Source organism: Geotrypetes seraphini, chromosome 16 (assembly GCF_902459505.1).
Source record: "Geotrypetes seraphini chromosome 16, aGeoSer1.1, whole genome shotgun sequence".
Classification (NCBI taxonomy): Eukaryota; Metazoa; Chordata; class Amphibia; order Gymnophiona; family Dermophiidae; genus Geotrypetes; species Geotrypetes seraphini.
The window spans coordinates 6,548,453-6,561,415 of NC_047099.1; the positions used below are offsets into that span (position 1 = coordinate 6,548,453).

A 12,963-nucleotide genomic window follows, 5' to 3' on the forward strand; every position below is an offset into this window, starting at 1 on the left:
ATCGACCAGCAGGTGGAGATAGAGAAACTGATTAACAGTTGGCCTTATAGCCTGGTGTTCCTCCTGTTGATTTAGTTTTGTTTTGCTCTATCTCCCAGCAGGGGTGGAGCTAGCTCTCTAGCTCCTGGATCTTGGCTGTTTCCGGATGAATTGGTGTTCCGTTGTATTCCTCTGTTGGGACTAGCTCTCTTCAGCAGGACAGGGGTGCCTGGCTGAGCGGTGCCGGCTTTGGGGGCTACACCTGGGCCCTCCCAGGTCCCTTCCCCACCCTCCCCTCCGGTTGATAGAGGGGTTTCCTTGGACGCTGCAGGATTTTTTTTCTTCATTCCAGTTAAAAAAAAAAAAAAAAATTTTTCTTCCTGCCTGTGCTGAGCCATGCCAATTTTGAGTCGGCTTTCAGTATAATTACCAACTGTTACCTGGCGTCCGGTGGGGCGGTCGGAAAATCTGTGAGTGATTTCTTCTTGCTCTTGTTCAGCGTGAGTGTCGTTTCCGATTGCCGGTTTTGGTTGGGGGTAGGCGTTAGCGCGGCGGTTTTCTCCGCGTGTAAAAAAAAAAAAAAAAAAGGGGGGAACTTTCATTTGCCAGAACGAAGGATGGCGGCAGAGGCTAGTCAGCGGTGTTCGCGCTGTGGGAAGCGCAGAACACTGTCGGGCTTCTCTGCCGGTTGTGCTGACACACCGGCAGAAGATGCGTTTCTGCAGGCGTGTGATGTCGCCATTTCCCGTGTCGGGGGCGGTCGGAGAGCTGGGAGTGTTAGAAGGAGGCGCGGCTCCGCTCCCAGGCGCGGATCAGGTCGGTTCAGCATCGCTTAAATGCAGCTCGTTCTCTCCGGAATTTATTATGCTGTTGCACCAGGCTTTCATGTTGCAGAGCTCTCAGCCTGCTCAGCCGGTGCCTGTGACCTGTCCGTCTCTTCCTGTGCCTTCTACTTCTTCTTTTTTGAATTATAATAGTGCAAGACCAACTGTGGGTACGGTGGTGTCTCCAGGGCAGGCGCAAGTAGTGAAGAAACGCAGACTCGCGACCACGGACGCAGAGGATACGTTTCCAGTATCCCCTTTTTCTCTTCCTGAATCGTTAGAGGAAGGTGAAGTCTTGGATTGGGAAGCAGAGGATCCCCCGGGTCGAGAAGTGGATGACCCTTCCGCTCTCCGTCTCTTTCATAGAGAAGAACTTTCTTCCTTGATTTCAAGGGCTTTGCAAGGTTTAAACATCTCTCAGGAAGACACTAAAGTGTCTAGTAACCCTCTTATGACAGGAACACGTAGGCCGCCTAAGTCCTTTCCGGTGCATGAAGCCATGCAGGAGCTGATCTCGGCACAATGGGATACGCCGGAGACCAGTCTACGAGTGGCAAAGGCCATGCGGCTCTTGTATCCGGTTGACCCGGCCGAACTCGAGAAGTTTAGGTTGCCCAGGGTGGACGCTTTGGTGGCAGCGGTGACTAAGAAGACTACCTTGCCGGTGGAAGGGGGAGTTACACTGAAAGATGTACAGGATAGGAAGATTGAATCTTCACTGAAAATGTCCTTTGAGGTGGCTGCAGTTACCTTACAGGACGCGATTTGCAGCTCTTATGCGGCGCGAGCGTGTCTGCAGTGGTCTCAAGGAATGGCGGATAATTTGATGGAGTCCGGGGGTTCTGTCCCTTCGGAACTGGCTGATTTAGAGTCAGGATTGGCTTATTTGGCAGACTCCTTATATGATATGATTCGGGCTTCTGCGAAGCAGATGGCTCTTTCGGTGGTTTCTCGCAGATCTTTGTGGCTCCGTCATTGGGCGGCAGATGCGGCATCCAAGCTTCGGCTTGTGAAACTCCCTTTTAAAGGGGGTTTATTGTTTGGAGAAGATTTAGATAAATTGGTGAAGGATTTTGGGGATACCAGAACACAGCGATTACCGGAAGATAGGTCTAGACCTCCTTTGAAGTCCTTATCGTCTAGAACACGTTTCAGGATGTGAGGAAGTACAGGTCCGGTAAACCTTTCTTCAGATCCGCATCTGGTTCTTTCTCTTCTTCAAGACCTAGGTTTCAGCAGAAGAGTTCCTTTCGTACGTCGAAACCCTCTTCAGGTCAGCCAGCACGTGCCCCGACAAATCGCATTCCACAATGACGAGGTCTTGGCTCCCTCCGCCTTTCCCTTAGGAGGACGGCTGTCGGCGTTCTTGGCGGAGTGGGCCAAAATCACGTCAGATCAGTGGGTGTTGGACATTATTCAAGAAGGGTACAAGTTAGAGTTCGTCGATTCTTTCTTGGTGTCCCCATGCAATGGGGCGGCCAAGGGAGACTCGGTCCGCATAACTCTTCAGGTGCTTCTGGATCTGGGGGCGGTAGTGCCGGTGCCTCCGGAAGAAGTGGGGCACGGCATATATTCCCTTTACTTCATTGTTCCAAAAAAGGGGGGGTCTTTCAGGCCGGTGCTGGACCTCAAAAGGGTCAACAGATTTCTCAGTGTTTGCCATTTCCGTATGGAGACGGTTCGATCTGTGATTGCGGCAGTAAGGCCGGAAGAGTTCCTCACGTCCCTCGATCTCAAGGAAGCGTACCTCTATATTCCAATCTGGCCTCCGCATCAGCGGTATCTGCGGTTTGCAATTCTCGGCCAGCATTATCAATTTCGGGCGTTGCCCTTTGGCCTTGCAACGGCTCCCCGCATCTTCTCCAAAGTGATGGTGGTTGTGGCAGCTTTTCTACGCAAGGAAGGAATTTGGGTTCACCCTTACTTAGACGACTGGTTGATCCGCGCCTCTTCCAGACAGGAGAGTTTGTCGGTAACTCAGAGAGTAATCTCTCTCCTGCAGTCGTTGGGGTGGATCGTCAACTTTCCCAAGAGTTCTCTGTCCCCGTCCCAGTCTTTGGTGCATCTGGGGGTGAGGTTCGACACTTGTCTGGGGAAAGTGTTTCTACCCCGAGATCGGGGGGAGAAATTGCAGTCTCGGATTCGACTACTGCTCGGGTTGCCCAGACCTCGGGTTTGGGATTATGTACAGGTTCTGGGCTCGATGGTGGCGACTCTGGAGGTGGTTCCCTGGGCTCGGTTCCACATGAGGCCCTTACAACAGTTTCTCCTTTCTCGTTGGTCCCCGGCATCTCTAGACTACAATTTGCGTCTCCCATGGAGTCCTCGGGCGGCTCGCAGCATGCAGTGGTGGCTTCACGAGTTGCATCTTTGGCAGGGCATGCCGTTAGCTACGCCGGAATGGGTTGTGATTACAACGGATGCCAGTCTTCTGGGCTGGGGGGCCCAGTGCCTGCAGGCTTCAGTGCAGGGGGTGTGGTCCTCGGAGGAGGCCCAGTGGTCAATCAATTTGCTGGAGTTGAGAGCGATCAGACTTGCGCTGCGGGCTTTTCAGCCCCTGATTCAGGACCGTCCGACCAGAATCTTTTCGGACAGTATCACGGCAGTGGCATATATCAATCGTCAGGGGGGTACCCGGAGTCCTCAGTTGGCAGAAGAGGCAATGAGGCTGTTTCGGTGGGCGGAGGTGCATGTTCCGCTTCTATCAGCGGCACACATTGCGGGTCACGAAAACGTGCAAGCGGACTTCCTCAGCAGAAATCTTCTAGATCCAGGCGAATGGGAGTTGTCTGCTCGAGCTTTCAATCTACTAGTCCTTCGTTGGGGGCTGCCAGAGATGGATCTCATGGCCTCATCCCGCAATACAAAGCTGCCTCGATTCTTCAGCAGACGCAAGGAGAGGGGCTCAGAGGGGGTAGACGCGTTAGCTCTCCCGTGGCCTCCTAATTCCCTTCTGTATGTATTTCCGCCTTGGCCCTTGATAGGTCGTGTCTTACAGCGCATCTCTCGCTTTCAGGGCAGAGTGATCCTGGTGGCTCCGGATTGGCCGCGTCGGCCATGGTACGCGGATCTGATTCAGCTATCAGCAGGCGATCGTGTAACGTTCCAGGTGACTCCAGACTTACTGACTCAGGGTCCAATCTCGATGGAAAATCCGGCCCAATTTGGTCTTACGGCCTGGCTATTGAACGGTCAAGGCTACGGAAGAGGGGCTATTCGGAACAGGTGATTGCCACTCTACTTCAAGCTAAGAAAATTTCGACTTCTGCCTCCTATGCGAGAGTCTGGAGGATTTTTGAATCATGGTGCGGACGGCAGGGGGTCGCGCCCTTCCGGGCATCTCTGTCGGCTATTCTTGAATTTCTGCAGGAGGGCGTATCTAAAGGGTTAGCCTATAAATCGCTAAAGGTTCAGGTGGCGGCCATTGCCTGTTACAGGGGCCGGGTGTCTCGCTCGACGCTCGCCTCTCAGCCGGACGTGGTCCGTTTCCTCAAAGGGGTTCGCCATATCCGCCCTCCAGTTAAGCGAATTTGTCCAGCATGGAATCTTAAATTTGTCCTTAGAAGGTTGCAGGCGGCGCCTTTTGAGCCCCTGTCGGCGGCAACGTTGAAGGATGTCACGTTGAAAACAGTGTTTTTGGTGGCTATGGCTTCTGCAAGACGAGTGTCGGAGCTCCAAGCGCTTTCTTGCAGGGAACCCTTTTTACGTTTTTCGGAGGCTGGAGTGTCGGTGCGGACTGTGCCGTCCTTCCTGCCTAAGGTGATTTCTTCATTCCATGTGAACCAGAGTTTATTCCTCCCATCTTTCCGGAAGGAGGATTGGGGAACACGATTTTCGTCCTTGCGGCTGCTGGATGTACGACGGATGGTTCTACATTATTTAGGAGTGACTAACGATTTTCGTCGGTCAGATCATCTCTTCGTGTTATTCGCGGGCAAAAACAAGGGTATGGCTGCGTCTAAAGCGTCCATTGCTCGTTGGGTCAAAGAGACTATCGCTTCAGCTTATTTGTTAGCGGGGAAGCAAGTACCGGAGCACCTTCGTGCTCATTCGACTCGAGCATTAGCTACGTCTTGGGCGGAGTCCGGTGATTTGTCTTTGGAGGAAATTTGCCGGGCAGCCACTTGGTCGTCTGGGAATACCTTTTCGAAGCATTACCGTTTAGATGTAGCTGCCCGTGCGGAGGCAACTTTTGGCGCTTCAGTGCTGGCAGAGGCGGCATTGACTTCCCACCCAGTTTGAGTTTGCTTTGCTACATCCCACTAGTCTCTGGATTCATCTGCTGCTTTGCTAAGGAAGGTAAAATTATGTTCTTACCTGTTAATTTTCTTTCCTTTATAAGCAGCAGATGAATCCAGAGCCCCTCCCCAGTGGACGGGTGGTCTGAGCGTTAGTTTATATTTTCAGTTGGGGAATGGTTGGTAATTGTCTTATTACATTTCTAAGTTACATATTTACTACTGGAATGAAGTTTTGTGGATGCTCGTGCTCCTTTCTCGGGATGCTTGGGCAAAATGCATAACTAAATCAACAGGAGGAACACCAGGCTATAAGGCCAACTGTTAATCAGTTTCTCTATCTCCACCTGCTGGTCGATGTGAGCTATACCCACTAGTCTCTGGATTCATCTGCTGCTTATAAAGGAAAGAAAATTAACAGGTAAGAACATAATTTTACCATTTTATTGTAAGGAGAAGGCTCTTCTCAGTAGCATTGCTTTGTGTTTGACATACACACAAGTCTTTACAGAATAGGTGTATTTTCCTTTCCATAGGCTGAGAAGAACCGACTGGCTGCCATGGCAAATAACCTGCAGCGGGGCCACTCTGGTCCCATGAGGCTTTATGTAGGCTCCCTACATTATAATATCACAGAGGAGATGCTGCGAGGTATCTTTGAGCCCTTTGGCAAGGTCAGTGCTCTGCAATTATTGGTAATAACTGTTTTTTAGTTTTCATGGTCCAAGTACAAAATTTTAGTTTTTTTCCCCTCCTTCCTCTTCAGATCGAGAACATCCAGTTAATGAAGGAGCCAGATTCTGGACGCTCCAAGGGCTTTGGCTTTATCACAGTGAGTAGCAATTCTGTTACTTTACAGTTCATGTTCACTGCTTATTAAAATGACTCAGTCATACAATTTATTCTGGTATTGTCGGAGTCTGCTTTCTATACCCCCTATCGTGTTCAGTCTTTATTACATATGTCTGATCTGATTGGATCCTCTCTTGGCCTTCAATATAGTATCCTGTTCAGATCTTTGAGAGACCTTAGTGACTCATTGAACCTTCAGTAACTGACCAACTGATTTTAAGGGGGAATCCCTCTTTTGAGCCAAGTCTATTTTTATGGAATGCGAAGAGAGGCAAAGCTGACTTCTGTATTGCTTGGTAGACTGATATAGTCCTTATGAATGGCTTCTTGGTCGATCAATGTTTTGGAGACTAGAGCCATCCGTCTGGCGTTGTTAGCATTCTAGCATTCTGATGGGCAAATCAGTCAGGGTTCTGTTGAACAATGTCTTGGCGGTGGCCTATGTCAATTATGGGGACACCAGGAGCACTTTGGCACAGGAGACAACTCTGCTCATGGTCTCGGCGGAGTCGCACCTTCCAGAAATATCAGCTTCCCATATACCTGGAGTGGAGAATGTTCAAGCGGACTTCCTAAATTGTTACGTGCTAGATCTCGGAGAGTGGTGTCTCGGCCCAGTGGTTTTTCAGTTGATAGTTCTGTTTTGGGGTTAGCCCCTTATGGACCTGATGGTTCGAGCACCCCCTAGCCGGCGAAGAGGCGCCTATGGTGTGCATTTTTCAGCTCCATGAGTTAATCCTTCAGGTTCTCCTTGGTTTTGCACTTTGAGGACCCTGTGTCTGACCCCCCGTGTACGGTGGACCCCTTGCTTAAGGGGATTCGCTCTGCTTCCTGCTCTTTTCCTATGCGTCAGGATATTCGGGACATCATGCACGCACAGTGGCAAGTGTCGGAAGCCCCTTGGCTCCATGGCCCACCTGTATCCCATTCCGTAAGGGGCTAGGGATATTCTGAAGTCACCTGTAGTAGATGCGGTGGTCTCGGCCATCTCTAAGCATACCATTTCTAAGAGTCATACCGTGCCTGTTGAGGGCAGTGCGGCGTGGCCTTGAAGGACCTGGAGGAGCTTAAGTTGGAGTCTTTCCTTAAACAGAGTTTTGATGTGACAGCTCTGTCGGTCCAGGCAGATAGGCGTGTTTTAGTTGGGCACAGCATTTACTTGATAATGAATCTGAGAATTGGGATTTGCTAAGGCAAGCAGTTGCCAAAATTGAATTGGGTGCTTCTTATCTCTCGTATGACGTCTTGCGAGTTTCTGCCAAATCTCTGGCAGCACGCCATACCTTGTAGCTTGGTGCTTGGTCGGCGGAAGCGAGTTGTCATGAGGCCTGTTTCTTCCTTTTCATGTCAATCTATAGACCTCCTGGTGTTGGGTTGTCAGGAGGGCTCTTCTGAGCAGAGACAGCTGCGCAAGTTGGATGTCAGTCGGGTACCGGGCCATGGTGCGCTGTCACATGGAGTACTGCGTCCAGCACTGGTCGCTGTACATGAAGAAGGACACAGTACTACTCGAAAGGGGTCCAGAGAAGAGCGACTAAGATGGTTACGGGGCTGGAGGATTTGCCGTACAGCGAAAGACTAGAGAAACTCGGCCTTTTCTCCATCTAACAAAGGAGATAGAGAGGGGCCATAAGGTACTAAAGGGAATAGACTTGGTGGAAAATGACAGGTTGTTCACTCTCTCTAAGGTAGGGAGAACGAGAGGGCACTAAAATTGAAAGGGGATTGATTCCGTACGAACGTAAGGAAGTTCTTTACTCAGAAAGTGGTAGAATACTGGAACACTCTTCCGGAGTCTGTCATAGGGGAAAATACCCTCCAGGGATTCAAGACCAAGATCGACAAGTTCCTGCTGAATTTAAATAATTAAATCTAAATTAATTAAATCTAATTAAATCAATCCATTTGGGTAAACTCCAAGATTAAAAATGGCGGATTTAAAATTGTTTGGAAGCATTGGAATATTGCAGGTATACGGAATTTAAATGATGTTATTCTAAATGGGTCACTGCTTAGTTTTTCACAATTGCAACATAAATATGGTTTAAATAAATCACAAAATTAAGTGGTTGCAATTGAAGCAGGCTATTCAGGAGGGGTTCCCTGAATGGAAAGTTCTTAACTCTCAGTATAGTTTGGAATTCCTGTGCTTTCAGGCGGATTTCTTGGGTCACCAAGTTGCACAGTGGTACAAATTCTTGTATGGGTATTTGAATAAAAAACGAAAAACTGGTCTTAGAGATATTTGGAGCATTGAGATTGGGCACCAAATTTCTGCCTCTCAATGGCCACGATTTTGGTCTTGGAGAATAAAAACTACAAGGTCAGCATCTATGAGGCAGACCTGGTTCTTTTTGTTGCATAGAGCTTTTTGGACCCCAGTTCGTTTACAGAAGTTGGATAGCTCTAGGTCCAATAGATGCTGGCATTGTAGTTTAGAAGCTGGGACTTTAGATCATTTAATTTTTTTCTGTCCCTATATAAATGCCTTTTGGAAGTTAATTTGGGGCCAAATTAATTCATTGTTAGAAAATCATGTTGCCCTTTCATATGATACTATATTATTTGGTACATCTATGAGATTTAAGAGCCCAATTTCAGCAAATAATAATAAACTTTTATTAATATTGACCGGGGTTGCCATTCAAAATATTACTGAAAACTGGAAAGATTATACTAAACTTAATTATAATTCAGTATGCCATATTTATAAAATGGAGAGGGTGCTTGCTATACAGCAAGGAAATTATCACAATTTTAAAAAGATTTGGGGGCCATTGATTACATATTCTAATGACCTTAAACACCTTGTTTTATATAAGATATAGGTCGGTTGGGATTGGGAAATATGATAATGGGAAGGGATTATTTTACACTTTAATGCTTATAAGTAAGATTGTCAAGTGATTTGTTTAAAAATTTTTCTGATTGATTATTATACACTTGTAAGAGATGAAAATGAATAAAGATTTACAAAAAAAAAAAAGTTCCTGCTGAACAGGAATGTACAAAGGTAGGGCTAGTCTCAGGGCACTGGTCTTTGACCAGATGGCCGCTGCGTGAGCGGACTGCTGGGCAGAATGGACCACTGGTCTGACCCAGCAGTGGCAATTCTTATGACCTTCGCTCTTATGTGCAGAGGACCCAGGAGATCAGGAAATCAGATCATCTCTTTGTCCTTCTAGCGGGTCCTCGTAAGGTGGATGGGGCTTTTAAGGCTACTATTGCGCGCTGGATCAAGGAAACTATTACTTCCGCTTATTTTCTGAAGAAGAAGCCTGTTCCCAACGTTCTCAAGGCTCATTCTACTAGGGGTCAAGCAGCTTCTTGGGCTGAGTCTTCTCTAGTGCTTCCAGTGGATATTTGCAAGGCTGCAGTTTGGTCTTCTCTGCATTCCTTTGTCAGACACTACCGTGTGGATGTTCACGCGCGTTGGGATGAGGTATTCGGTGAACGTGATCTGGTGTTGGCCCTTTGGGGATCCCACTCTTGATGGGTACTACTTTGGTACATCCCATTCGTATACAGAAGGAAAAATTAGGTTCTTACCTGCTAATTTTCTTTCTGTTAGCTTGTAGACTGGTATAGTCCCACACCCTGTCTGTCTTTGTGCGGTGTTTGCAGGTTTTTGCTCGCGTGCAGATTTGAATTTATCTGCAGGTTCTAGTATTTTTCTTAGGCAGGGGAGAATTAAGAACAGCGGCGATGGCTCAGCTAGCTTAGCTGGTGAGCTGTGGGGATGTTTTACTTCCAAGATCAAGTTCTATACATGTTCCAACAGTTGTTTAAAGATGTTTGTTTTCTTACACATTTGTTTGGAGTGTCTCTTACTGTTTTTCAGTTAAGAAATTTCCTAGGTTCTACTTAGCTATTCGGCAAACTGGAGTAGCAAGAGAGGCATGCTATACTGATATATGTTTGATCTCAGTCTCCACCTGCTGGTAGCAGTGAGGCGTATTACCCATTTGTAAGGACTATACCAGTCTACAAGCTAACAGAAAGAAAATTAGCAGTTAAAACCTAATTTCTCCTTAAATCTGAGGTGGTTATAAGAAATTTAAAGATGTGTGGGGACCATTAATTGATTACTATAATAAATAATTGTATTTATCCCCATTTAGTATGTATAGGGTGGGAGGGGGGATGGATGGGTTTTATGACATTGTGATGGGTAATAGTTGGAAAGGGAGGGATGGGAGGAAGTTTATGGTATAAAATGATTGTAGAGTTTCAAGTGAAGAATGTATAGTATGACTTGATTTATTGTACACTTGGTTGCATAATGTAAAAAGGAATAAAGATATTTAAAAAAAAAAAAAATTCTGAGGGAATGGTAACCTAATATGTCAGTTGCAGGACCCAAAGGAAATCCTAAATCAGGGCTTTTATTTCCATTCTTTGGGCCATGGTATGTGTCTTCCAGATAAGCTGATAATTCTTGTCTTGACCAAGTAATTTGTACACTCGTGAGATTTGACTTTTTTCACTTTCTCTATTAGTTCTCAGATGCAGACAGTGCTCGCATAGCACAGGACCAGCTAAATGGCTTTGAACTTGCAGGCCGGCCTCTGAAGGTTGGCAATGTGACGGAGCGGTCTGATGGTGGTGGGGACATTCTTACTGCCTTAGACAGTGATGATATGGAGCGCAGCGGTATAGATTTGGGGGCTACTGGCAGGCTTCAGCTCATGGCCAAGCTAGCAGAAGGTAAGAGTGACAATAACTGGTTAGTGTCCAGCTACAAATTATGTAGTGGTTAGATAATACCTTTCTGCTGTTAAAATTAGAGGTCGTGCTTATTCTTTTGTAGCATATCTCAAGGGTTAGAAGTGCTGCTGTAGTTTTTGATGTAAATCGGGCAGCAGAAGGTAAGCTGACCTTGTGTGATTTTATTTTATTTTTTTTAAACACAGGGACAGGGATGCAACTTCCACTGGCTGTGCAGGCAGCGTTACAGCTGAATGGTGCCATCCCTCTAGCAGCACTGACCCCTAGCCTTTCAGGTAATTTATTCCCCAGCCGCCTCTTGTATTTCTCCCCACCTCTAGTGCTGCATGCCCATGTTCTGTCTGTCTGGCTTTTACGGGAATTTAACCATAATCCTCTTTTCTGTTGTGCAGTGCTTAATCCTGCTCTTAGCCTGCCTGGTCAGACCATCACGACGCAGTCCTTCCCATTCTTCAACACTCAGACCATGTGAGTACTGTATTACAGGGGCACAAAGAGGGGCGGAGGGGCTTGCAGTCATGTAATCAATTTCAGTTATGTCTGTATACTTCTGGTAAGCCAGAGGCAGCTGCATTTCAAATTCTGCATGTAAGTGAGGGAGGAGAATTAGATGTAGACTTGTGATGTATCATTTTTCTCCCAGGGACAGGTAGCTTATTGCTCTCAACTATTCAAAGGTATAGACCAGGGGTGTCCAACCTTTTGGCTTCCCTGGACCGCATTGGATGAAAAAAATTTTTTGGGGCCGCGCAAATGCTGCAGCAAGACAGGAGGGAGCCAGCAAGACAGTAAACACCCGGGGACAGCAGAGGAAAACACTGCATCGCCTTCGACCAGGGCCGCACAAAATACTTCATGGGGGCCGCAGTTTGGACACTCCTGGTATAGACCTTAATATCTCTCTTGTGCTTCTTGCTAATCCTGTAGTTTAAGCTAGCTAGCTAGGTGTATTCTTTAGCGCCTCTCCAGACCAGTACAGTTCACTGATGGGTAATAGCTCACCATGACCAGCAGGTGAAAACTGAGACAAAACCCATTGGCTGTAATAACAAGTAGCTTTGCTTCCTTCTAACCAGCCTGTTCTGTTTCCAGCAGGCGTGATCAGCTATTGCCAGTCTTCCCTTGGTTAGTGTAGGGCTGTTAGTGGCCTTCTTGTCCCCCGTTTGATGATGGACTCTTAGGGGGACCCTTTCGGGGTCCGTCGAACCTTCGTGGCGTCCAAGAAAGAGGGGACTTTTAAACCCATCTTGGATCTGAAGGGGTGTCAACAGGGTTTTCAGAGTTCCATCTTTTCGCATGGAGACCCTAAGATCTGTCATTCTGGCGGTTAAGCTGGGAGAGTTCCTGGCCTCTCGATCTGCTATTTGCATGTTCCGATTTGCACCTCCCATCGGTAGTTCCTTTGTTTTGCAATTTTGGAATGGCATTTTCAGTTTTGTCCTGTCTCGGTACCAGGAGTTTCTTGGGGTTCTTATTGACACAAACTTGGGAACGATCTTCCTAACAGAGGCCCGAGAGGGCGTCCTGGTGTCCTCGGGCGCAGGATTTTCTCCGGGTCTTGGGGTCGATGGCAGTTTCCCTGGACGTGCAGTGGGCCCGAGCTCACGTGCACACACTTCAGTATTCTTCAGTATGGTCGACCCAGGTGCAAGATTTGGACTCTCTTCGGGGGTTAGTTTGTTGTAGTCTCAGTTGGTGGCTACAGTCTTCCAATCTGGTGCAGGGAGTGAGTCTGGATCAGCCCCAGTGGACAGTGCTGATTTTCAGCTGGGAAGCTCAGTGTCACGGTCACTCGGCTCAGGGCAGCTGGTCTCCGGAGGAGGCGTCTTGGTCGATCAATATTCTGGACACCAGAGCCATCTGGCTGCTGTTGACGGGCAAGTCTGTTTGGGTTCTCTCTCAGACAATGCCACGGCGGTGGCCTATGTCAGGTGTAAAGGGAGAACCAGGAGTCATCTGGTAGTGCAGGAGGCTGCTCTGCTCATGGTTTGGGCAAAGATTTATCTGGACATCTCAGCTTCCCACATAGCAGGAGTGGAGAATGTCCAGGCGGACTTCCTCAGTCATCACATGCTAGATCCAGGAGAGTGATGTCTCGGTCCTACAGCCTTCGAGTTGATTGTGCAGACTTGGGGGTCAGCCGGTCATGGATCTGATGGCCACGAGTGTCAATGCCAAAGTGCCCTGGTTCTTCAGTTGGCGCAAGGATGTTCAGGCCAAGGGGCTGGATGCTCTGGTGTACAGCCTTGGCCGGTGGCGGGCCCTCCTGTTTGTGTTTCCTCCATGGCCAATGGTGGGCAGAGTCCTTGTTCGCATTGCTTGGCACACCGGCCCTATGATCT

At 47.9% G+C, this 12,963-nt stretch overlaps 1 protein-coding gene across 2 annotated transcripts in view; it reads left to right on the plus strand.

Annotated features, from left to right (window-relative positions):
* Nucleotides 1-12,963, plus strand: part of RBM23 (RNA binding motif protein 23) — a 37,928-nt gene that overhangs the window by 21,922 nt on the left and 3,043 nt on the right. For both annotated transcript variants that reach the window (XM_033923834.1, XM_033923835.1), the window contains exons 9-13: nucleotides 5,578-5,715; nucleotides 5,808-5,873; nucleotides 10,393-10,600; nucleotides 10,807-10,896; nucleotides 11,014-11,089. In XM_033923834.1, coding sequence (XP_033779725.1) covers nucleotides 5,578-5,715; nucleotides 5,808-5,873; nucleotides 10,393-10,600; nucleotides 10,807-10,896; nucleotides 11,014-11,089 — 578 coding nt within the window. The remainder of the gene's footprint in view (nucleotides 1-5,577; nucleotides 5,716-5,807; nucleotides 5,874-10,392; nucleotides 10,601-10,806; nucleotides 10,897-11,013; nucleotides 11,090-12,963) is intronic.